General features: G+C 41.9%; 1 protein-coding gene across 1 annotated transcript in view; it reads right to left on the bottom strand.

The window, feature by feature from the left end:
• The window catches only part of PKP2 (plakophilin 2), a 39,654-nt gene extending 16,028 nt beyond the window's left edge, over window positions 1-23,626 (bottom strand). Inside the window, exons 1-6 of the mRNA XM_058022938.1 lie at window positions 23,419-23,626; window positions 16,302-16,414; window positions 12,848-13,542; window positions 7,213-7,351; window positions 4,541-4,748; window positions 138-315 (exon numbers count right to left, since the gene is read on the bottom strand). Coding sequence (XP_057878921.1) covers window positions 138-315; window positions 4,541-4,748; window positions 7,213-7,351; window positions 12,848-13,542; window positions 16,302-16,414; window positions 23,419-23,626 — 1,541 coding nt within the window. The remainder of the gene's footprint in view (window positions 1-137; window positions 316-4,540; window positions 4,749-7,212; window positions 7,352-12,847; window positions 13,543-16,301; window positions 16,415-23,418) is intronic.
• Window positions 23,627-26,288: the final 2,662 nt, after the last annotated feature.

Below are 26,288 nucleotides of genomic sequence, written 5' to 3' on the forward strand. Positions count from 1 at the left end.
TAGGTACCACTGTCCCCTTTCCAAGTCATCTGTCTGCATGAGAAGTGATTGTGGCTCTGTGTATTTACCCAAAAATAACTGAGCAGACCTGTTGTGCCATCACCACTGCTTTGGGTAGTTGTGGACAGAGGGCTCACCTCAGGCATCCTGTGGCATTGTAGAAGATATCAGGGTCAGGCAGAACACTGGACTTTGGGTAATCTCTGTCTGGCCAGCCCGAGTGGGGGATGAGGACAGCCTCAGTCAGGGTCTGCAGGGCTTCTCTGACCAGCAGGTGCTTCAGCTGGTCATTGGAGGACAGGTTCCACAGCAAACCTGCAACAGCCACGAGAAAATCAGAGAGGCAAAAAGACTCCTCTGCACTTTGACAGACTTCATCTCACAGCCCTTGGTGTTAATGAGTGAAGAGCCTGCCTGGCACTGATAATCTGGAGAGAAACAGAAGGGATTGGTAAATGCTCACCAGTCCTCATCCAGGGACATGGAAACAGGGGAAAAAAGGGGGCACAGTTACCCATGTGAATAAAGTAAAATCTCTACACAGTCAGTCCAATGCCCAGCCAAGAAGTGCAGCTTTCCATGGCTCTGCCATGTCCATCTGCTGCTATCACCTTCTCTGTAACAAAGCAGCACAAGCTGAGGAAAAACAAACTCACAAAAGGGATAGATGGGAGGCACAGAGAGTTTCCAGGAGATCTTCTGGAAGACAGGAAATGCCCATTACCAAGTTTCTCTAACACTTGAGACCAAAATTTCTCATAGGAGGGAAAGCTGTTAACACTGGTTGGCTGCTACTGCCCAGACATTAGTCACTAAACAAATCATTCAGTAATGCTACAGACCTTGTCCACTCACAATCTCCAAGGCTAATTTCAAATATAATCTTGTTGAACTGAACAGGTTCCATTATGTTCTGTTCCAACAGACAACAATTCTTTTTAAAGTCCTCTTCCCTTGGAAAACAACACATATTTCTGCTTTTCACTACAAAGACATTCATTGTTCCTGTAGCTTGCTGCTCCAAGTTTCACAGACCTCCTCCTCCACACACTGGCAGAGTATTAGTGAATGTTCCTTTCATCAGCTCACAACAAGAACAACAACAAAAAAAATGTTTCTTTTGTATCTCCTTACACTTTGAATTTAATTTCAGTTATTGTGAGCAACAGTAAAATCAAAACAAAAGCCAGCCAGAAGCAATCCATTCCTTCTTCTGGGATCAGCTCTTCAGCCTCTGAATCAGGGGATGAAAGGAAGAATGTGCTTTTCTGAAGGACAGGTAAGGCTTACAGGAAAGCAGACAAGCAGTCCAAAGGGCATTGCTAAATGAAGCAAGTTAAGACAGAAGGGCACAAATGCAAGGAATGGCACAAGGACAGAATATACTTTGAAAAAGAAAAATATACATTTGGAATTACAGGCAGATACGTAGAATTGTCGGAAGAGAATCTGAGATACTGCTCTCACTGTAAATTTCCAACAAGAACCCTACCTTTACCCACAGGCACTGTTCCCTGGGCTCAGAAGGATTCTCTCAGTGGGTGTGGATGAATTTGTGCACATTAGGAATTGTCTTTAGGAGTGGATTGTTTCCTTGCACCTATGCTATTTTCTTAGGAGTACAGTTTTCCCTTAGATGGTTATTTGGAAAAATGGGTGGGTCTGGTTTTAGATTTACATTTCTTTTAATGACAGTTCTGCTCATGCTGTAATCTTCCCCGCAGGAAAAATTTTCTTTCATTTCTTATATTTATGCTGCATGATAACAGGATCAGGAGGTTAGCTGCTCCCTGGAGGCTCATCTGGCTTACCTTTAAAAGCTAAAATATTTTGGTTCTTTCATGCCACAGCCATTTTATTTTCTGTTCCTCAGTATGCTCTCCAAATACTACAAAACTCCAATCCTGTCTTAAGTCCCAGAAATGAAATGAAGATTTTGAAGGAACCTCACTCCTTTCCCAAGAGTTTTTGAAGTAGCTTGTGTGCCAAAGAAAGGACAGAGCCTCTGCTGACTTTAAGAGTATCAATGCTTTTGTGAAGCTCCCAAATTCAGTCAAATTCATTTATCTCCACACACTTGGGCTGCTCTCAGTCTTTTCTCAGCACAGTACAAGGCACAGTGGCTCACTCTGTGTTCCTAAGCCTGGGTCCTGAAGAAAATCCAGGCCATCAAAGTATCCCTTGAGAACACATGATAAAATATGGATTAATGTTAGGCAAGTGCTTGTCTGTATTAACACTGATGGTCCTCATAAACCAGTGACCTTTAAAGATAAGCTTCTAAGGCTGAGATTTACTTATCTCAAGTCCACCAGGACTGTACTTCTGACAGATACAGTATCAGAAAACTTCCATCTCAGAGTTTTAATTTCCTTTTCTCCTAAAACTTCCTTATTTCATTTATATATATATATATATACACATATATATATACACCCATGCATATATATAAAATATGTATATATTATATATATCTATATATATTTATATACACATTATACATTTATATATTTGTATATATTTAAATATAAATATTATATATTTATATATTATATAAAATTATACATATTCATTATATATTATTTATTATATATAAATATGAGAATATATAATATGTACTTATTATATATATTATTTATTATATATATTTGCATATGTAATAGATATTTATTATATATTATTTATTATATATAAATATATATGAAAAAATATATTTTCATACTTTTGTCAGGTGGAGTACTTTAGTACCAAGCTTTCCACACAGCAGTAGAAACCAAAAACTTCCCTCTACTGAGCTTAGACATCTTTATAATCTATTGCATGCTTTCAATCTTTGGCCAGGAGTTTTTCACTACAGTTCAATGAGGTATTATCAGGTACCAAGATGGTTTTATAAATCTTTTATGGGCAAAGACATTTAGCTGAATAGGATGCCATACATTTGGAAGTCCCTAATTTATATTCAGAGCAGGATGAGGAAAGACAAATGGACTTCTGGTGCTGACTGGTGTAAGACCAAATCTTTCAGAGAGATTGCATGCATAGATATGATATTCTACCAGTCCTGTATGAAGTCAAAGGCAATGCAAGAGGTGAAATTATTTATCCAGTCCGCCCTTTGCTCTTGCAGGCTCCTTGCAGCTTCCTAGGGAGCTGGAAGAACTGTTCAAGTGATGGCAAAAAGTATGCCCTGGTGGTATTTTCATTAAGGTACCCAGTGCATTTCCTCCTGGCTGCACATTTGGTCTCGAACAAAGCAAGAAACACTTCTCTCTTGGTGTACTTTTAAAGTTGTCCTTTGCAACTGATAGGCATGAAAGCACATCATAATATTTTGCTTTACACAAACTACATCATCCTGCTTGGCATAAATATTTTTTGGTGTCTTCTTTGTTTTGTGAGTAAATATTCACATTCAGTGACAGCAGTAATTGCTGAAAGAAGATTTTCCTTTGTCCATTTCCACACTGGTGAAGGGGAAGACAGTAATATTCCGAATAGAATAGAATAGAATAGAATAGAACTCAAAACACATGTGAGTTATCATGCACATACAACATTTTTGTCAGAAATTGTGAAACTGCTAGCAAGGAAAGAGAATTGGCTTTCTGGCCACTCTGCCACCACTTTCACTGCTTCCCTCACTGGTCTGTGACAGCACTGAGAGTTAAGGCACTGTACAGTAAATTACTACGTGACCCAGTTCTGCAACTGATGAGTGTGAAACTCCAAAACATTTTAACATTGCAGAGCTGCAGCTAAAAAAACTGCTGCAGAACTGAGCTAAAAAAGAACCAACAATACAAAGCTTTGTTCTCAAGCTTAGGGAGCAGAGTATTTCAAATACTTTAAAGAATGCAGAATTACAGAAAGTCTCAACATGTCTTTGCTTCAGGACAGGGCTGTTGGGCAATTTCAGTATCTTTTCACGCACTGCTCTCTTAATAGATTTTGTTCCTGGTGTCTTTAAAGCTCACTTGAAATAAATCCCCATTCATTTATTCATGTTTTCCATTTATAAAATATAAGCCTGCTCTTCCTTTGCATGTTAATTAGAAAGAATGTGGGTCACAAGCAGTGGAATTCCAAGAGGCACACTGGGGACTGCAGGGATGAAGCAGGAATCTGGGGCAGGGGGTTTGTGGGGAATAGAACAAGCACTTTCTGTCCAGGGCAACTGGGTGTTCAACTTCCAGTGGGTGCTGACTGCACAGAGTCAAAAAATTAAAGCTGAGCTGCTGTGTAAGTAGCAGGCATTAATTATGGTCCCCAGCACCCCTGGAATATCAAGGATTTAAAGCTTCCTGCAAGCATGCTCAATCTCTGAAGAAGCTTTAAGAGGGGAAATTGCAGTTCCCAATCTCTTGTTGCTGACTGAAAGACTGGTCTTGAGTAATGACCTTGGAATTTCACCCGGCGGGAATTGCTCAGAGCAGGTGACAAAGTTTTTGTGTTTAGTCACTAAACAATCGTGTACCTCTCCCTGAGAGCTTTTGCACTGCTTAAAGCACTTCACGCTCGGCTGCAGCGCAAACACTACCTGTGATTTGCTTCTTGGTCTCTGTGTCCCGGGTGTGCCGGAGCAGGCGGAGCAGGAGCGGGATCCCTCTCTGCTCTGACACTTCCAGCTTGTTGTCATTGTCCTCAAACACCAGGTTCCTCAGAGCACCACAGGCTGCCCGCTGAATGTCCTCATTCTGAACCTCAAGGAGCTGCAAAAGCTTGGGGATACCACCGAGTGAGAAAACCTGCCAGGAAAACAGAACAGAGCAGAGAATGCTCAGATGCTGCAAATGACAAACTCCCCTTTCCCCTTGCCCCAGCAAACGTTTAAATAGTCATAGAGACTCCTTTCCTTTGCTCCTATTTGAGAGACTTGGTCATTAATCATTTGGACATGGCTATTGACCTCTGGGCTTTTGTGTGACTAATACTTGAAATCCACCACTAGGAGAGGCAACATGTTTTCATAATTAATATCAGAGAATGATGCTAAATCTCTTCCCGCTTATGCCACAGATTTGTACTCTCTGACAAGACATTTAATCACTGCTCTTTGGCTTCCATGTTGGTGAAATGAATATTTGAGATTTAATTCTGGAACATTTATAAACAGGTTGTTCTTTTTTTTTTTTCCCCTCAGCAATCAGCCTGATGAGAAGACAGTGTTCTTCCCAATGCACGGATTGAAAGTGTATTAAAAACCAATACATTATACTTAATACTTCTTAGCTATGGCACGCAGAGGAAGAATAGTAAAAGTAAGCATGAAAATGTAGAGCATTAGGCATTGTTAGCCAGCTATCTACTGACAGACTACTTTTCAGTGTTTAAGTCTTCAGAAAACGAGCTTTTGGCCCCAGATAAATGAAGGACTTAAAGGATGTTATTTTACAGTAGCTGTATGGAAACAAATAGTTTATTGTGGAGAATGAAGAATCCCATACAAACTGTGATATGACACAAGCAAGCCTGAGCTGACTCAGGAATGAATTTACTATGGAAAGTTCCTTACATTAATGTACCATTGCCAACAGTCTCCTCCAGCATCTCAAAATGCCATATGGTTTTGTGGACAAACTCACCCTTGTGCAGAACCAACAGCACATGAAAGGCTCAGAAATCTGATACAAGTGTCCTAAACAGTCCAGAGTTTAACCATAAAAAGAATTCAATACAACCAGCAGGTGCTGGCAACACGAAGAAACGGAATGCAACAAAGCCTTTTGTCCTTCGTGGAGCAAACTACACAGCCTGGCAGCCTCTCCTCTGATCCACCTGTACAAAAGGCAGGGTTTCTTCGTCCTGCTCTGCTGAGCTGATTCCCCCTGCAATCCCTCAGCAATCACCCAAATGCCAGCAGAGTGGGATACAGGAATATCTGTGGTGCACAGACCAGGCTGAAGGCACACCAACCTGTTTCACTGCGGTGGATCAGCCCTTTTGATACCAATACTGTAGCTGTTTGGTTCCTCTAAATGTTTCTGCAGACTTTCTGTCAATAATTTTAAGGCATTTATAGCTCTTGTAAAGGGAGTGCTATTTCAGCCTAATTTGCTGAGAATTTACAGCTATTGACTGGTCCTTCTAAATTTTCATTAGTAGACAAAATTCACCAAAATACTGAGAAGTTCACAGAAACAGAAAAACCACTAGACCCACAAACTCTCAAATATCAGGGAACAATAGACAAAGAATGCAGGCTGAAGGGCTAAAGAGGGGACAAAAGACCAAGACAATGTGAACAAATCTGATGGGCACCAAACAGAAAAGCTCATTACAGGATAGACAGGAAAATGTAAGGCAGCTTCAGGCTGACTGCTCCAATCTGAACACTAGTCAGCCTCTGTTTTTCTGGGAAGCTGCCTGAGAGAAGTCTGTGTAGTAATCCACTTTCAAACATTCAGTTCTGAAGCTCTATCCTCAGTTTGAAGTTAAGGTTGACACCTGTACTGTTATTTTCTCCCAAAACTGACTCTGATGTATCCTAAAGCAAGTAAAAAGGACAGAGACACATTTGGCTGTCACTGAACTGAACTGCACTGCATGCCCATAATTATGGAAGTAAGGCTGGGATTACTGAGCATATTGCAAACCAAAGCAGGTGTTAAAATGAACAATCACCTTACACTTTATTGTACAGAACTGTTCAGCAGGAGAGACATATTTGCGTTCACTAGTGACATTTAAAGAAAAGGAAGAGAGAATATTTGTAATAGACCCTTAAAAAAAACTTCTAAGAGACTTAACCAGTTTCTTGTAAGAGAAAATTTCAAATCTTGAAAATTTGGTAAATCTAAACAATGTAGTAGTGCATGTGCACAGTTCCAGTGAGCCCTTCACATTTTTGCTAATCCATGTACTTTTTTTACACATTTGTGCAGTCCTGGCAAACCCTGATGCTTGGATAAGTTTGCACTGTGCTCAGAATTTTGTTTTTTGGGATATTTCTGCATGCAAGTCAAAAAAAGGAGACAGGAGCAACTGAGTGGGTATACAAGTGGATTCAAAAGAACTGCAGCAAAACACACCAATGCATTTTAGAGAAAATATCTACCATCCGTATCCTATATGGTTACTCAGACTGCCTTCTTTCTTTTCATGTTGGCACATAGTGCCATAGAGTATAGAACAGAATAGAATAAAGTACAGAATAGTATAGAATCTTATTTTCTCTGCCTGATTGTAACTGGCAAAAGAATAGTGACTTACTTTTCTCCTGGCATCTGCTTTTTGGAAGCACTCATGCTGAATGAAAGTCACTGCAGCGAGGATCCTGGGGGTGGTCTGGGTATTTTCACTCTTCAGAATGCTCACTGCACGCTCCAGGGTCATCTCCACTTCTGGGCTCCTTCAAAGTACAGACAGAGAGATCTAGTGAAGAAAGACTGCAGAAAAATTACCAGTCTTGTAAAACTAGGATTTGTGTGTTTTTCATGTAACACTAGCTTTTCTTAGAATTTTTTTTTTCCTTTCCAGTAGCAGAAAATATCATAATGGCTTTCAGAGGTACTGACATTCAAAGGGGAAGAGAAAGCCATAAACAGAAGTGTGGTTCTGGAGAAAGCAGGTCATGCTTTAGGTTATAATAACAAAATGGAAATATCAGTAGATGTTTGTATCAGTGTTTCCAACCAGTGGATGAATGAAGAATGTGAAAGGGAGGATGAAGAAGTGGATGAGGATCAAAAGAAGGCCATAACCATTCACTATTACTGGCTGTGAAGATACTTTGATGTTTTCCTCAATAGTGAGAGGATTAGGATTGATTCTTTATATTTGTCCTTATGCCTTTTATCAATGTCTTAGCTCCCAGACTACACCTATGCAGGATTCAGAATCTCATTTTTTCAAAAAAGGAAGTTGTTCTTGTTTGAAATAGATGGGCAAAGCTATTTTTCAGGTGGGAAAAATAAGAATACCACTCATTAAACTGAGTATGTAGAGAGCCAATGTAGAGAATATCAAAAATATGTGCCAGCACTTCCCTTCCAACTTCCAACGTTTGCTTAAATGATTGATTGTGTTAGACTCCCATATAAAAAAATGCAAAGAGAGGTCACCAAACACATTTTTTTCCCCAGTAAATGGAACATAAAACAATTAATGGCACAATCAGGTGCATTAGCTCTGGGACAGGTGGTTATGCTCCCCAGACTTTTTATTTACTTTTGGTTTCAAATATGCTGCATGCAGATAAAAAAAAATGGGGAGAGAAAAGTTGAGAAGAATGTGAGCATTCTTTTATTTTTTTTTAATCCAGAGCATTTTGTAGTAGCAGCTGTGCCACCAGCCAGAAAGGGATGAGAGGGCAGTCTGTGACCCACAGCAAAACAAGCAGTAATTGGCAATAACTCCCCACTGAAGAGCTACCAGAATCAGAATGGTTTACTTCATAATCATCTCAGTAAATGAATCTGCAGTTAGACATTTTAACTCAATTGCCTTTTACATTAAAAAGGGAAGTAGATTAACTGAAGTTGAAACTTTATTTTTTTTTTCTTTAAACTAAGCAGAAATATTAAATAATAATTAAAAATGCTCAGAAAAGTGGAATATGGAAAATTAGCCAGATGATATTCCTTCTTTTTACTCTGTAGTGGAACTGAAAAACAGGCTTTTCAACCTTTGGTTTTAGTTATGTGTCTTAAATCAGCAAAGGTTTTGAGAGCATGTTATAACCCTGCCCCTGTGACCATGTCTACCTGTTGGATACAGCAATAATTTGGGAGTTTTGTGACCAAACTCAGTCACCTTCTATGAGCAGTAGACATCTCTGATGATCTGAATTGTGGCATTTCAGTGACCAGCAGCTGAAGAGGAATGGAACCATGGGCTTCCCAAGGTCAAGGATGAGCTTATCCCTCAGGCCACACCAGCGAATTTATGTGGGACCTCAACCTCAGGATGCCAGAGGTGTTCTAGGGGAGTAAAAACCATCTAGGGGAGATGGACACATGGACAGGCAGGCAGTGCATTTCTAGGTGCTGGGTGTAGCTCTTCCCCGAGACTGACAGCAGCTCTGTGGCATTCACATTCTCTGAAATATCCCTTTGCCCAGGATTTTTCTCCTGGGAAGCTGAGAAGCCTCAGAGAAAAATGAAAACAATTCTTATCTCATTTGCTTCTCCTCTGTTTTGCTTATGTGGCATGTGTTTGGAGATTGTTTACCCACAGGTGATTGTTTCATTGGATTCTGCTGTGAGTTTTTTTCACTCTTTGGCCAATCAGGGCCAAGCTGTGTCAGGACTCTGGAGAGAGTCACGAGTTTTCATTAGTATCCTTTGATAATTTAATAATGTATTAGATACTTACTAAAATGCTCAAAGGATACTAATGAAAACTGTATTCTTCTGTATTTTTAGTATAGTATAGTATTCTTTCATATAATGTAGTATCACAAAATAATAAATTAATCTTCTGAGAACTTGGAGTCAGATGCATCATTCTTCCCTGCCATGGGTGCCTGCAAACACAATGCAGCTCCCCAGTCACAGTTACCCCTCCATGCAGCAGGCAGAGGATTTCTCTCCTATTGTGCACTTCCATACTTGGATTGCTCTCCACTAGATAAAAGTAACATTCCCTAACGTTTTATCTGGCAGCAATAAGGGATGCAATACCATCTCTGACCCTCAGTAGTATTCATAAAGCTGCAGCACCCTAACTCCTGTCAAAACAGAATTTGATGCAAAGATTCTGTTCCCACCCTCAAAGTATTTACAGGCAAACTTAATTAGCTCTGTGGCAGAGTGACACATGAAGAGACACCAAATAAATGGTCAGCCTGGAAGAGGTTGTTCAACAGAACAGTGATTTGACAGATTCTGATTTCAGCTTAATTGCCAAAGTATACCAGTTTTGAGACAAATACATTTTGTGTCAGTTTCAGCACATTTAGAGGTCAAATTCTGCAAGCAGCCATTTCTCAGACAGCTTCAGGTTGAGCTTCTCTCTTTCCTAAGCTCTTAATCATGAGGATGCTCTTAACTGATTCACTTCACCAGAAGATACAGAGATAGCATCTCTGTACTTTGATTTTTTTCTACTTCGCTTTCATAGCATGAGCTAATTCTTTTACAGGAAGTTTGAAAATGCATTTGTGATACGTTTCAAATATTGTACACAATATTTGAAACGTATCACACTTTACTTACGCAACTATTTTACATTCTCTTAATTCACTTGGAAATACTTAAATTGTGGCCTGCATTAAAAAAAGTACAGGTTTCTGAAAAGTTAAATTACTCCAAAAAAAAGCTTATCTTTTTTCTCCTATTTACATTACTAAGGGAGCAACAAGTAAGGTAGCAATATGTCAGATAAATGCAATCTTCAAATAAGAGAATGAGAAATAACAAGAAAACTGAGTGTCAACAAATTCCTTGAACTGAGAGAACTTCTGGCAAATGCTGAACCTAAAAACTGGCCCTTACGGAATTATGCCATCACAAAGATTTCCAGCAGATCACAAATCTTCTATCTGAGTTAACATGGTCACATTAAAGCCACTTGCACAATGACTCAAGACTGATTTTTACATCTGAAGGTATTAAAATATTTTGGTTGATGCTTGTACAGACAGACAACCAGACTCCAGTGTCTGCACCTGCAAAAGAAAAGCCAAAATTGCTCCTACATGTAATTCAAGATAAAAATTGTTGGTTGTGGCTCAGAAATGCATTCTAGAATGTGCCAAAAGTGAAGCAGATTATTAAATCAATGGGATTAGTGTTTGTAAATTGTTTTACTGAAAAACAAAGTCCTCCCTACTGAAAAACAAAGCCAGGGACCTATTTTCAGTATTACTACTCCAAAATCTTTAGCTGTTGTGAGCTCTCGGCCACTTTTTTTGGAATTACTAGCAGCAAAGTCTGAATACTTATAAGTCAACATAATTAATGTCACATCTCCTAAGTCCTGCATCACCCAGAGGTGAAAATTTCTGTTGAGAACAGAAGTGAACAAAATATGTTTGTAAATACAATCATAACACACAACATTTACTTGACAACAAAAAATACCTGATCTGCACATGGCAGTGATATTAGGTGATGCCTTTTCTCACAAAGAAAGAAACTCAGAAAAAGAAGAAGGATAGGTCTTCAGAAAAATGAACTTAACAGCTACACAGTTATGGGGAAAAAGCCATGTCTTAATAATGCTGTTGTAAATTACAGTACCATTAACTTAGCAGAAATTTTAGGATCCCTATTTGAATTCTGAAACAACAGCAAAAACCAGAATAAACATGCAACCTTCTCCTGTATACCAAGTGGCTTGTTCTGTCCACTGAAATGTAACAGCTCTGGAAACATTCAAAATTATTTTAAAATTAGAAGATATTCACTTCTGAGAGGAAATTCAGAAATAATAAAATTTCTCTTTTGAAAATGGAACAGATTTTAAACATTCTGAAATCTCTGGAAAGGAATTTTTGGTGGGGGAAGTAATTTTGGGAAAAAACCCTTTCCAGTATTTTAAACAATTTTCATGAAGTCTGGGGCAGATTTGGGACTTTTTGGCATGGAGCTAACAGAGTTTCAAATTAGGATATCTCCCTCAGAGAGTGTAGGATCTCATGGTAGTGGCAAGCTCTGGGGTCTTGTGATTCAGAGCAGTTTGTATTTGTTCTAGGGAGGGATGGTGCTACAGAAAAATTTCTGCCTATGTTTTACTTGAAGTTTATAAAAACTAAGAGCTGTCCTTGAAACCATGGAGGATTTTTAACTGGAAATTGTCAATCTGCCAAAAGCTGTCCCACTGCTACTTTTCTGACCTGTTCCCGTGAGAACCAGTGCTGATATCGTATGAGTTCTTGTGAGCACAACATTTGCCAATATTATTTTGTGTATTACTCAGTGACAGTTTTATGTCTCCTGATAAAGTTTATAAAAACTAAGAGGTGTCCTTGAAACCATAGAGGATTTTCACTGGAAATTGTCAATTGCCAAAATATCAAACTGGTTGTTTTCTGACCTGTTCCCATGAGAACCAGTGCTGATATCGTATCGGCTCTTGTGAGCAAAACATTTGCCAATACAATTTTGTGTATTGTAACTTAGGCTGTAAATTACTCAGTGACTGTTTCATGTCTCCCGATAAAGTTTGTAAAAACTAAGAGGTGTCCTTGAAACCATGGAGGATTTTTAACTGGAAATTGTCAATTTCCAAAATGCCCCACTGGTACTTTTCCGAACTGTTCCCATGAGAACCAGTGCTGATATCGTACAGGCTCTTGTGAGCACAAAATTTGCCAATTGTGTATTATGACTTAGGTTGTAAATTCTCAGTGATTGTTTCATATCTCCTGATAAAGTTAACTCTTGGCAAAAGGGTGTTCCAAACTTCAGCAGGAGGTGTACACCTTGCACTGTACATACACTTTTTTCTCCTCTTTCCTCCGTTGCACTGGATGTGGCTTTTTAAAAGCCAGTGTACTTTCTGCCTCCTCTGCACGGATATTTCATGAACCAAAGACTATCAGTTGACTTTCTAACAAGCATGTTCTTGTCAGCTGTGAGAGCCCAGAGCCAAAGCAGGTCCTTTACTATAGTAGGAGTCCTAGTAAATATCTGTGTTGTGTAAGTGGCTGTGCCCCAATCCTAGTTGTTCTAAATGGGCTACAGCTCCGAAGTCCTTAATTGGGCTGCAGCTGTGGCTTGTGAAGGCAACTGGGATAAAAGGGGGTGGGCTTTCCAGTCAGGGAAAGCCTGGAAGGAGCCCTGACTAAGAAGCAGTAACAAGCAGAGGAAGAAGTCTGTGCTGTGAGGATCTGCCCATGAGAAATATCACCGAGAAGGTACAGGACTTTAGAAATACGATTGCAACACTTTACTGTGCTTACCCCAGCTGAGATCCATTGAGGGTCGCTTGCTCGCTCTGCAGGAACCCATTCCTCCCCGCTGCGGCCACGGCAGCTGTCACTGGCATCCTCTTCCCATCCGTTTCTGCGGTCACACTGCCAATGGAAGCTGGCTGGGAAACCTCCCTCCTGCTCTGGGTGTTTCTGAAGGCGGTTTGGTAGAAGCTGGACCTCACAGAGTGCCGGTTCTGCGACAAGCGGGACGCGGCCGGGGACCGCACTTGTCCCACGGCGCTCTCCGAGGCCAGGTAGTTCTCCTTCTCCAGGAGGTTGCTCATGCTGCGGCTGTTGCCAGGCTGGTGGTGCAGAGGGACAGCGGGGCTGGGGTAGGCACCGTCCAGGAGAGCATCACTGGCAGCCCCCAGGCGGGAGTGCCTCCTGAAGGAGCGGCCCCTGTGCACAGAGTCACGGAGGCTGTACCCCACGATCTCGGAGCGCGCGTAGCGCGGCGGCACGGTCCCGCTGCACCTCAGGACGTCTCCTCCGTGCCTCAGGGACAGCCCAGCTGAGATCCCTCCATCGTAGAGATAATCCTTGGGTAGGTAGGCCAACCTGTCCGGGTTTCGCTGGGGTGAAACCTCCAGTCTCTTCAGAGGCTGCCTTTGAGCTCTCTCCTCCATCGTCCTGTAGGCAATCCTTGTCCCCCAGCCGTTGGTGTAAGAGGATGGGGAGCCAACCTGCTCCAGGGGGCACCAAACAACAGGAGCCACAGTAAGGTCACAGAACTTAGGATTAGCAGCAGAGAAACCAAACCAAGACAAACCAAACCAAGACAAACCGAATCAAACAAAGTAAACGCAAAAATTCTATGGTCTGATCTCAGAATCACAAAAAAATACGTCAACGTTGCCAAAATCGTGCACCAGTTGTGCTTCTTGGTGCCTCCCTCATGGAGGCAGGAAGAAGCACAGTCTAAACATCAGGAGGCAAAGGCTAAGCATCCTGTCTTTTGTCATGAAATTAAAGCAGCTGCATAGGTCAATTAAGGCAGGTAATGAACAGTTTGATTATTAATGGAGATTCTTCTGTTGAAACTCCAAAATCAGCTACTAAAGCTAAATTAGGATTAGCAGCAGAGAAACAAAACCAAGAAAAACGAAACCAAAAGAAAGGCAAAAATTCTACAGTCTGCTCTCAGAATCAGAAAAAGAATACGTCAACATTGCCAAAATTGTGCATCCAATGGGATTCTGCCACACTTCTTGGTACCTCCCTCATGAAGGCAGGAAGAAGTACAGTCTAAAGATCAGGAGACAAAGGCTAAGCATCCTGTCTTTTGTCATCAACTCAAACCAGTCGCATAATTAAGCCAGGTAATGAACAGTTTGATTATTAATGGAGATTCTTCTGTTGAAATTCCTCAGGGATTAGCACCAACATCTGCTACTAAAGCTAAATTCAAGTCTGTTTAATAGACAGAAGAAAATTAATCAATCAGATATTAAAAAAAATATACTAAAATATTTTGATATTGGCAATAACCTTATTAATATAAAGTTATTTAGCACTTGTGTTCATTTGTGGTAGGATCTAGAAAAAGACGGTTACTTCTCTGTTTGTTTAGCCTCTTAAAAATTAAGGAGACTGTATAACATTCCAAGAAAATTAAAATGACCATTTCACCATCTCAACAACTTCCCTAATTCTACAGTTGCAATTTTAGATTATTTTTTCTTCCTATACCTGATGGGGAGAGACTGTATTAGATCATAATCTGGCTTTACAATTTTCTCTTTTCTAAACCAAACAAATCCACTGCAGTCAACCTTTCTTTGTAGAATATATCTTCAAGATTCTTACTTTTAGGTACCGTTTGAATCCTCAATTCTTACACTTTTTTCTTGCATACCCCATTCAAAACCATCCAGAACTAAAACAACTCGAGACACTATCTGGCCTTGAAATACAGGAGTCATGGACCAATTTTTTAAAAAATCAGTAAGCATAGGGGCATACAACCATAAAAGAAAGCTCCATATCTCCACATTGTGTTACAGTTTAGAAATATTACAGGCATTTTTTAAGGTAAACTGAGAAGTTTACACAAGCTTTTAACTGAAGAAACAGTGCTTAGCAGATAGATGCCAGACTGAATTCCCTTTATTTCACTGTTGAGGAGATCCTGAGGGTGACAGATGACTCACAAAAGGAGTAAAGGTTATAGAAACTAGCAGGCTCAGGCAAAGATCATTGGATATATCTGTTTATTCTACAAAAGTTATGCAAGGATATCTTTATCTGTTGTTTGGGGACACTTAACATTTTTTGTGAAGTACTAGACCTTGTGGCTTTTCCCAGCTTTTACACTTTTTTCTCTTTTCTCCCCAGCCCCTGCCTGGTAAACTGTATTATTTTTTTGTGATTCCTATGTCACCTCCAGCTTTCCTCTTGTTGCTGTCTTCTGGAAGGAATGAATTCAGGTCAAATATTAGGGACTGCAGGACAGGTGAGAATAGAGGATGGGAGGACAGAGAATGAAATGTGTTTAGGTAAATGCTTCTGTCCCTCCCTGTACAGAGCCAAAGCTGCTTCACTGCCTGGTCAAAAGCTGGGCTATTGCTTTTAATGACAAAACACCATTCTTGAGTAGTCTAAAATTAGGAAATAATTGCCCCCTTCATACACAGTTATTTACCAAATAAATGTTTCTGTTCTCAAGCCAAAATGCTTTCAGTTTACTGAACTGATTGTGCAGGAGCATTGCTATTGAGCTGTGGCAATTTCCCACTCGCTCCTTCAAATAGGTCCAAAACCAATTATGAGCTCTGTCAAAAACCCTGCAGAAATCCAATTATTTATCTCAGCATTCAGGCCATGACCCCAAGAAAAGCTGGTCAAAATAACAAGAGAATTTATGATTAGATGGTTTAGAAACACCATTGTATTGCGAGGACTGTGCTGCTGGAATTCTTATAACGATAACACAGGTTACAACAGGAGTATTGAAAATTATAAGGAACCACTCTACATTGTGAAAAATAAAGTATTTGTGAAACTAAAGCAATCTGTTTTCCTTTGGTTTTGGATGCTGAATTCTGTTTGCCTGGTCACCCTGAGGTGCAGATGTGCTGACTGAGCTGCTGTCTTGTGACAGGGATGAAGATCTGACTTGTCACAGCCTTTGCCTCAGTGGAGTGCAAATATGATTTTTCATTTTCTACCCTGATGCCAATCCTCACAAACCCAACAGGACTGCAAACAGCCCATCTGTATGATTGGCTTGAATTTGGCTACTGAAGTCATTGGAAGGAAGGGAGAACATGAAGAGATTTCATTGTAAAACCCTCATTTTATAAAAATCAGACTTTAAGAAGAAAACAAACAAGCAAACAAACCTCGTAACACCATCTAAATGCTATTTATTTGTGGCAACAAAGTGAATAAACTATGTGTGTGATACTATTTTCATTTCTGCTCATTGTCTTCCTTTCCTCACCTGGTTTGCCTGGTAATATGAGAAGCTGTAGGGAGACCTTGGTGCAGAATCATTCTCAGTGATGCCCATGTTGTAGACACGCTCTGGTACACTGGATGCACGGTGCAGGCTGCCTGGAAACAAAAACTGATATTAGCAAGATCTTACCAAAACATGGCATTCTTATAAAGGATGATACATAATACTGGTATAATACTGGTATATACTGGTATATACTGTATAATACTGGTGGCAGTCAGCACTGATATTTTTGTAAGCTGAAAATTGAACAGGGAAATTATGGAGGGATATTTGCATTTTCCCAAGGATACAACCCATTTTTTTCAGTTCCCTGCGTACTTTGCTTAAGAGTTTTTTTAGCTTTTAGGAGTCCAGTGACTCCTGCAGCTGTGAAAAATGTCTCAACAAAGCAAGCTGATACTTTAAATATCCCAGATAAAAAACTGATTAAGAGCTGAAAAACAGCATCACTGAACTAAGAACACTTATTTTTCACTGTAACCACTTTGAATGTACATGCAAATATAAAAATGCATGGTTTACCATGGCTGACTGTGTACACAAGAGATGAAAATATTGCAGCTGTAGACTGGAGCTGAGAAACACAGGTTGCTGTCTGTGTCTGTTACTGTGCATGCTAGAGATGCAGATTTCACCATGTACAGCTGTAAACAAACTGCACACACTGAGAACAGACTCTTTATTTCACAGCTGTCTGCCTCAGCTGCTGCTGTTTCCTCTCCCTCAGGTGCCAATTTAATGGCAGTGTATTGGAGCAAATAATGCCTCACTGATCTCAGTGCTCCACCAAAGAGTCTGTGAACAAACTCTACAGCTCATGGTGCTGTAAAGTTGGGTTGTCCAGTGGCACTTCAAATCTGCACCTGAAAGCTTCCAATAATACCAAATATCCACATCTTCTCTGGTTATCTGCTCTCTTTTTTTCCATGACCCAGCTCTGAAAACAGAGCAGCACACTGTGGTTATTTCTTCCAGTAAAACCCCAAACAGGCCCACAAAAACTTTGAGCTGTTCCTTTTTTTCACTCCTTTCATTTTCAAGGAGGGACTGCTTCTATTAATGAAACTTTAAAAAGCAACAGATATTAATGAAATAATTATTCATGAGATTCTCATGCTACTACAAGAATCTGCACAGAGGAATGTAATTAACACAGATTTAAAGAGGTGAAACAGAAGTTGAAAGCAGGACCTCAAATCAGTCATAAATGGCCCTACTAGGCTGAACAGCCAACAGTGGTCAATAAAGAAGTTAACTGGCCATCAGTTTTCAAAACAGCAAATATTACCTGAGGTACTGCAGAGAAGAAATCTAAAGAACCAATTGCTGACTTGCCCAAATTTATGTATCCCATAACACAGTAAAATACAATACAATACAATATAATGGCAGAATGTGATAATTTGAGGCCTAATTCAACCATAAATTGCAATTATTTTGCTTGTATAATCATACTTTCCAATTCTCTCATTTTGGCAGATTTAAACATGTATGAGGTGTTTGTTAGGACACATTCACAGTAACTTTGTGTCATGAGAGTGGAATGGTGCAGCTTGGTCAGACTCATGATTTGGATTGTAATAATTCCTTCCTGACATTACAAGGTTACCATAGTCCAAGGGCTACCTGAGCACATGAGAAAGAGGCAAGAGTAAATTGTTCTCTTATACTCTTATACAAAAAATTCACAGAAATGTGCACCAACATCCCAAATCTACAGATTTACATTGATGTCTCATTTGTGTCACATAATTCCCATAGAAATGTACCATTTCAGGTGCCCAGTAAGAGTCCATCTCAGCTAAGTGCTGGCTTTTTAAAGATCCACTTTCTTCACTGCTGCATATTAAAGGACTTTCATACAATGAATCATGAAATATAAATACCCATAAATTTCTGTTTCTTTACAGTTTGTATTTTTTTCCTGTTTACTGTACTTAGTGAGAAAGTATTCTCAGTTATCTACTTAAGGCACAAAAGGCCCTTTCAGCAAGTAATTTTTGCATATTTTAGATAACTCTAAGCTTGTTTTTATTGAAAATAAAAATACAAAAAAGAGGACAAGTTAAAAATAACAAGGCTGCCCATTAACTGGCTGATAAACAACATACCTAATAGTTCCCTCTTAGAAAAACAAAATACAGTAAATCAAAAATTGTACTATGCAGTTATTTTTCAAGCAGTCCCCTTTTTTTACCCTGTGAAATTATCCATCAATAAAAATTTATCTCTTTCAGAGATGAACACAGTACTTGTCAACCTATGGAATTTCACTTGGCAGTTGTGTCTTGATTGCTCTTATCACATCAGTAAGTTATTCTGCTGGCCTTTTACCTGTAGATTTATTAGGCAGACATGAAAGGCATGGTTTTTACTGTGTGCTGGTTAGTTGTGCCAAAAGTCAGTGTGGTAAAGGAGAAAGTGGGAACTGAAGTGCTGTGCCTTTCCAAGAATTATGAGATGCAGAATAGGTGACCTGATCAGGCTTCCCTCAGCTTATTTTCACTGTACTACAAAAACCTTACACACCCAGAGCAATGTTTTGTTCTTTGATTTTAAAAAGCCGAGAATTATTGGTTTTAAAATTTATATTATGTTCTTTTTTGCTGTTAGGACCAGTACACTCTGACTGTGGTTCTCAGTGGTTTATATTATATTATTATTACTTATATTATTATTACTTATGTTCTATATTATTATTACTGTTAGGACTAGTACTCTCCGACTGTGGTTCTCAGTGTTGTAAGTCTCCCAAAAACTCTCTCCTCAGGAAATAGGCACAAGATTCAGTTACTCATCCACAGGGGACAAGCACTGTTTGAGAGGCCATAGGACACCACACTTGATTTCCAGCAGCGAGTCAGGAAAAAAATGGATTTGCTGCAGGCCCTGCATCATGTCTGTCAACCCATAAGGGTATTTTGGACAACCCAGGCACCTCAGACAGCATCAGACACCCATGTGTGGGCAATGGAGTGGAGCTGCTTATCAGCTATCCCTCTGCTGTCAGTGTGAACTAAAACAGCGGAGGAACACCCTGGATCTGGTCAGTGGAGGAAGAAAACTGAACCCCTCTGCTCTTCTCCAGCCTAAAATAAAAACTCCGCAGAAGTCACCTGATACTGAAACAGTTACAAGAAAATTCTGCGTCCAGAACAAATAATTCCAGTATCAGGAGGCAGGAGCAGGCTGTACAGATGAGAGAGCAGAAATCCCATCTGCCTCCAGAGAGGCTCTTCTCAAAGTTCCCTTTGTCCCCCTGGAGGTGACAAGCCCAGCACCTCCCAAGGCCTTGGGAATTTCTCCCTATGGCTGCAGACAGACCACCCTAATGTAATGTCTGCTTTGCTTTGCTTTCAGAAGCAGCAATGATAAGAGGCATCTCTAAGATATCTGGAAGATGAAAAACACAATTATCTCTGCTAAGGGGCTGGGTGTCTCAAATCCCCCTGAAATCACACACAGGGGGAACTCTCTGATGTGAGTTTTCATATTTGAATGGACACCATGAAAGCCAAATTTTGGCTTTGAACTTCTCAGTGCAGTGATCAATGTATCTGTACCTGTACACATCAGTGCAAGAGGACCTGAGGGACTGCCACACACCCTGCCCAGTGCTCACTGCCCACTCCTGCTCAGGGCACCTGGGTGGTCACCTCCTCCAGAGTGGCACCCTCCCATCCCTTTCTGTACTTCAGCACTCAGGATGGACTGAGATGATGACATTTAATGATGGCGTATCAAAACCATCACTGAATCCCTTCATCTCCAGATCAGAGAGCCTTCCTTTTGATGGTGCTCCTTCATCACTCTGCCAGCACGTGCCTGGTCCCAGAGGAGCTTTTCTAACATTTTGTGTTGGTTAGGACATTTACACAAGAAAAGATTTTTCTGGCTCAGAAAGCAGAGGAATGTAATAACACCAACAAAAACTGAAAGTCAACACAGATATTTTTTCTACTTCCTTATCCCAGAAAGATAGAAAATTACGATGGAACAGTTAGCATGCCAGCATTCTGCAAAATAGAAAGCTAAGGACAGAAAAGTGCACAGAGTCCCTAAAAGCGACTGTAACAAGAAAATACTAGGAATTCTAGAAATTATCAAATGTGAGGAATAAATTAATCCCTGATTTCCCTCATCTTATATCTGATGCTGTTTATTTGGAAATCACGTAAGATTGAATTCAGCTTTTATTTTTTTGTTTGTTTGGTTTTTTAAATAAACACACTGTGTTTATAAAACTTGTTAGAAAAAGAATCAGTCCACAGACAGCAGTTCATCAGGCCATTTGGTTTTGTGTGATAGATTACTTAATTCTGCCCTCAATTTTTACAGTCAGATAAGGCATCCTGATTTACATCCTGCTAAGGATGCCTTAAAGAGCCAATCAAAATCCAAAAGGAACAAGAGCAGAGGCAAGTGGACTGAAGTTTAAAAGATTCCTAAAATGTACATGAAATAAAAACAGCATGTGCAACAAAACACCAGTCATTAAAATCTCTGATTCCAAATGCCACTTTTACTTTGATGAGGTGGAACTACCTATCATTGTACTTCCATTCCTAAATAGCATCCAGAAATTTGATATGACTGCTTTAGTTGTTCAAAACTTTTAAGTGCAGTGGTTTAATTTATAAAGGCTCAGCAGTGGGTAAACTGGACAAGTTGCAGCTGTTGTTGAACTGCTTGAAAAGCTATTAACAATCCTTGACAACATCTTGAAAAGAGTTGAGCACATAGGTAACTTCATTCCTTTGGCAGCAAGTGGAATCCTCAAATCTGGAGATTACTGGATTTCTATTATCAGAAAGAAACACACCTTCCAAAAGGGGGGAAAGGGCATGAAACAACAAATACATGGGGGTAGGAGGAAAAGAAAAAGTTCCATATAAAAGTAGTGCTGAAGGCTAAGCAGACACCTCTAATTTGAAACTCTAGGGAGAAATGCTGGCTGACAAACTGCTTCTTGTGGCTTCAGAGTTTCAGTAGAGTATAGTCAGAGCAGAGTCAGCAGAAAATGGGTGTGCACTGATGACACTGGGCAAGAACTGTTCCTACCACTGATTTTTCACACCCTGTGGTTATGTGCTGGCTAATTTTAGGCATGCATGTGAACACTGTGGCTCGGTATGCACTAAGTGCCTTGCTGAGCAGAGTCTGAAATACTCCTGCAGACAGGACAGTTATGTCACAGGGGAGCTCCTGCTCCCTCTAAATCTGTGTAATCCTCCATGAAACTGAAAACAATGTAAGAACCTTGATGAATGTAGCCAGGAAAAGGCTGTAATTCACAGAAAGGGGTGCTTTTGCATGTAAAAAAGGGCATATTTTTAAAAAGTTCCCAACACATCAGAATTCTAATGTTTCTGAAAGCATGGTCCATTTTTGAGGAAGTCTGTATAGAAAGCACATTGGGACACACATACAAGTTTATGCATATTTTTCAGGAAAGCCAACATGTTAAATGCAAGACTGGCTATGATTCACATTATATATATATATACAGGTATTATACATATGTATAAATTAATGGACTACATTTCAATTTTCATTATTTTTTTCTGAGTTTTACAGTGGGACTAAAATTTGTACGGCACCTTGCCCATAAATGTAAGTTTGAAAGAAGAAAAGTTCATTTTTTTTGCATGAACAAGACATGTTACAGACATGCCACTTTCCACCCCTTATCCTGAAGTTTAAAAGCTTTGGTGTCTCAGAAATGCAAGGGCATCAAATACTTGACCTTTAGAATAACAAAGCAAACCAAGATAACTATCCCCAGATACATCAGGTCTGTTAATGTACTCCAGAGAAGCCGGGATGACTTGGGAGCAGGGGAACTCTGTTTTCATAGCGGTTTATGCATGGTTTAGAGGCATGAGCTCAGGTTCACCACACTGTAACATTAAAAAGCTACTCTTACAAAGCTTTTTGCAGGCTGTCTGCTGAGAGAAAAAGAAATTAAGCTACTCTGAAAGTGTTTAGAATGGGTATTTAAATTACAGCAGCCAAGCTAAGGACGTGCATGTTTGGGTGTGCACATTACACACCCATTACATACCCATTTATGTGATTTGTACAACTGATTCCTACAACCAGAACATGTCCATTTTTGCCACGAGCTGTTTTTTAAAATAGAGGCCAGACAAAGAACAAGAAAATATTTTTCTGCCTGTCTCTTAAGATAGATGAGTGAAGCATGGTTATAAAGACTTTTGTTCTCACAGCTTTCAGCAAATGAAAGGTGACAACTTCTTTAAGGACAATGGAGCAACAGGGCAGGTAGCCTGAGAGTCAGCCATATCTTCCCATTTAAAAACAAAATTAAAGTTCCATGGTGTATAAAGTTTTGATGAACAGTTAAGACTAAGCCCCTGGAGCATCCTGCCTTTAACCCCAGCAGCTGGCAGCCACCCTGCGGTGCCTGGGGCCGTGGTCGGGCTCTGCTTGGGGCACAAGGTGTGGCCGCGGGTTTCCTGATTTCCCGACGGGTTTGGCCTGCTGGCTACGAGATCTGGGAGGCGAGGGATGATTGACGTCAATTTGCAGCACGCATGTCAAAGAGCTGGGTAAATAATGTCTGATAGCGTTATCGTTCTGCGCTCCCCATTCATGCCTTTCCTACTGTTACTTTTCCAAACTTTTTTTTTTTTTTTAAATTTCACGGTTAAACAAGGCAAAACTTTTCCTATGATTCCTCCCCTTTTACTTAACAAACAAGAGCAGTGGGTAAAGCTAAAGGCATTAAAATAAGCACATGAAGGGGCTGTTGGATTTGGGGGATTTCGCACAGAATTTCAGCTCGGTTCCCGTCTCGGGCAGCGGAGAGCCTGGAGCGGCCCCGGCACACACCGAGCACGGCGGGGCTGGGAGGGAGAAACTCCTGGGTGGGAAAAGAGTGAAAGAACAGGCGACAGAGCCACGGTTTTGATTTAATGCCCGAGCAATCCGCACGCCCCAGGGCCGGGAAGCCGCGGGGCCAGCAGGGTCCCATCCCGGAGCCGTGTCCCCGGTCCCATCCCGGAGCCGTGTCCCCGGTCCCATCCCGGAGCCGTGTCCCGGGTCCCATCTCCCGTCCCGGGCGGGCACTCACCATTGTAGAGCGAGCCCCGGCTCTTCCTGGCCAGCGTCTGCTGGACCTGCCGCTGGATCCGCAGCGCCTTCTCCTCCCCGGCGCGATCTCCCGACAGCTTCAGCCGCTCCTCGGAGGGCAGCGCCAGGCTGGAGCTGTCCAGTTCGCCCAGGATCTGCTGGCCCAGCACGGTGCGGATGTAGCCCTGCTCGGGCCCTGCTCGGGCCATGGGCTCGGCTCGGCTCGCCTCGGCTCGGCTCGCCTCGGCTCCGCGGACCTGTTGCGCCTCCGCCGCTTCCCGAGCGCCGGGGCCGAGCCGCGCCCCGCCCGCCGCACAGGTGCCAGGCACGGCCCCCTGCCCGCCCCGCCCCGGCCTGACGGGACCGGCCCTGCCCTGCCCTGCTCGGGTCGCGCCGCTATTCCGCTCCCCTACCCTGCCTACAGGGGAAAGCGTCTGGGGGGGGCTGCCCGGCACTGCCCGGCACAGCCCAGCCCGGCACAGCTCAGCCCGGCACAGCCCAGCCCAGCCCGGCCCGGCACAGCCCAGACCAGCCCGGCCCGGCACAGCCCAGCCCAGCCCAGCCCAGCCCGGCCCAGCCCGGCCCGGCCCGGCACAGCTCAGCCCGGCGCAGCGCTCCTCGGGACGGGAGGGACCCGGCACAGCGCTCCCCGGCACAGCCCAGCCCAGCCCAGCCCAGCCCAGCCCAGCCCGGCCCTGGCCAGGGGGAGCGGCCGCCGCCTCCGGGAAGCGCCGCCCGTGCCCGTCCTCCCTCCGGGGCAGTCCCGGAGTGACCGGGTGTGAGCTCCCGGGGCCTCGATCGTGCGTGTTTGTGTGTGTGAGAGTGTGTGTGTGTGTGTGTTTCTATTTGTGTGTTTCTATTTGTGTGAGGTGTGTGTGTGTTTCTGTTTGAGTGTGTGTGTGTGTGTGTTTGCATGTGTGTTTCTATTTGTATGTGTATGTTTGTGTGTTTGTGTGAGTTTTTATGAGTGTGTATTTGTGAGTGTGTGTGTGTGTGTTTCTATTTCTGTGAGTGTTTGTGTGTTTCTATTTGCTTGTGTGTTTGTGTGTGTGTTTGTGTGTGTGTGTGTTTGCACGTGTGTTTGAGTGTTTGTGTTTGTATGTGTGTGTGTTTTTTTGTGTGTATCTGCGTGTGTGTGTTTGTATTTCTGTTTCTGTTTTTCTGTGTCTTTGTGTCGCACCCGCCAGGACACCAGCTTCCTGTGGCACACACACCCCTCCCCGTGAACAAACACACGGACCCATTTTAAACATATAAATATGCACTGTCCTCGCATGCCATCCCTCACAGATGCTTTGCATCACAGTATATATCAGGTCATTCTATGTTCTTGTGCCTTTACACATTTTGTACCTAAGTTTCAGCCTGGAAATGGACGATGCTGTAAGCATGGTGATCCGTGAAGACCAAACATTCACCCTGTGCAGACCAAACTTTCAGGCGGGAGTGGTTGTAGGGCTGCTGGTTTGGGAGGTTTTCCTGCTGTCTGGGATTTTCCAGGCTGCCCTAAGGGATTGCAGAGAGATGAGTTACAGCCGCCTTCTCTCCATGTGGTTGTAAAGAGGTGATGAGGGAAATGCTCAATTAAAGCTCAGAAAAACCCCGGCTGGCTCTGCCCCTGCTGTCCCGAGCGGGTTTTGCCCCACTGGGGAAGGCTGAAATTCTCACACCATCTCAGGACACAGCTTGCATCTAGTGTTCAAACACTTTACTCACGGTGTGTTCAAAGGAGGAGGAGCAAGGGAACTTGGGGAAAGGAAAATGCAGGTTTTAGAAAAGAACGGAGAGATCCAGGGTTGCACAATTAAAAAAAAAAGCCAACAAATTCCACCAAACTAGATGTAGGTATTTCAACAGAAAACCTGTTGATTCTTAAAAGCAAATGATAACTAATGTGGCTTTCAACTTCATGTATTGCTATTTCAGAGACATGCTGGGACTCAAAATGAGCTGCTGAAGCTTGTGTTTTACCAAATTTCAGACAGCAGCGGGGGTACACATGGCTGGGGAGGAGCTGGGGGGATTTTTCACTTAGGCTATACTGCAACATAAGAAACTGGACACCTTCTCACAAAAATCAGGATGGAGAGGGAGAACTGGCTCTGCACTTCTGAGTTCAGAATCCATTTACCCCTGATTTTTACTCTTTGTCTCTCTTCTGTTATTTCATTAAAAGGGGGAGGGAGCTCTGGCCCTCCTCTGAGTTAAAGTCACTCCCCTCTGTTCTAATGTGGCACCCACGGGAGAGGTCATGCTAGTGATGCATGAGAATACTTTCACTGGTGGAGGGAAAACAAATGAGTGACACACTCCCTTCCTTATAAACGGGGAAAAATTATATATTGGAGCAGAAAGGTTGGAGGGGGAGGTGGAGGTGGAGGGGGAACCAGCTGGGAAAGAGGAGCAGGAATTTGTGGAGAGGAGGAAATTGGAGGTATGTGGCAGAATGGCAGATAGCAGTGGCTCCTCAGGCATGCAGCCCTTTTTGTTGTGCAGTAGGAGAGGAATAACTTGCACCCTATTAACTAATTTGTTAATAAAGCTGCGTTCATGTCATCAGTCAGTCATACACTCCTGATGAATATGGGCAGAATTGGGATGGACAGGAAATAATTGTAACAGAAAAGTGCAAGGGTAGAAAAAAGAAAGAATGGAGAGGATAGGGTAGGAAAAACAATGGGGAAGACACATCACAGCTAGAAAGGAATGTAAACTATGTCAGAAGCTATGTTAGACCCTTTGCTGACATGCAGACAGTCACAAAAGCATTTCCAGTAAACAATAGATACTTCATTCTCAGGCAGTATGAGTGAGGAGATTAGAAATAGTCTAAAAAATGTGGAACATTTCCTCCCCTCCTCCTTTTCCCTG

The sequence above is a fragment of the Melospiza georgiana genome, chromosome 4, assembly GCF_028018845.1.
Source record: "Melospiza georgiana isolate bMelGeo1 chromosome 4, bMelGeo1.pri, whole genome shotgun sequence".
Classification (NCBI taxonomy): Eukaryota; Metazoa; Chordata; class Aves; order Passeriformes; family Passerellidae; genus Melospiza; species Melospiza georgiana.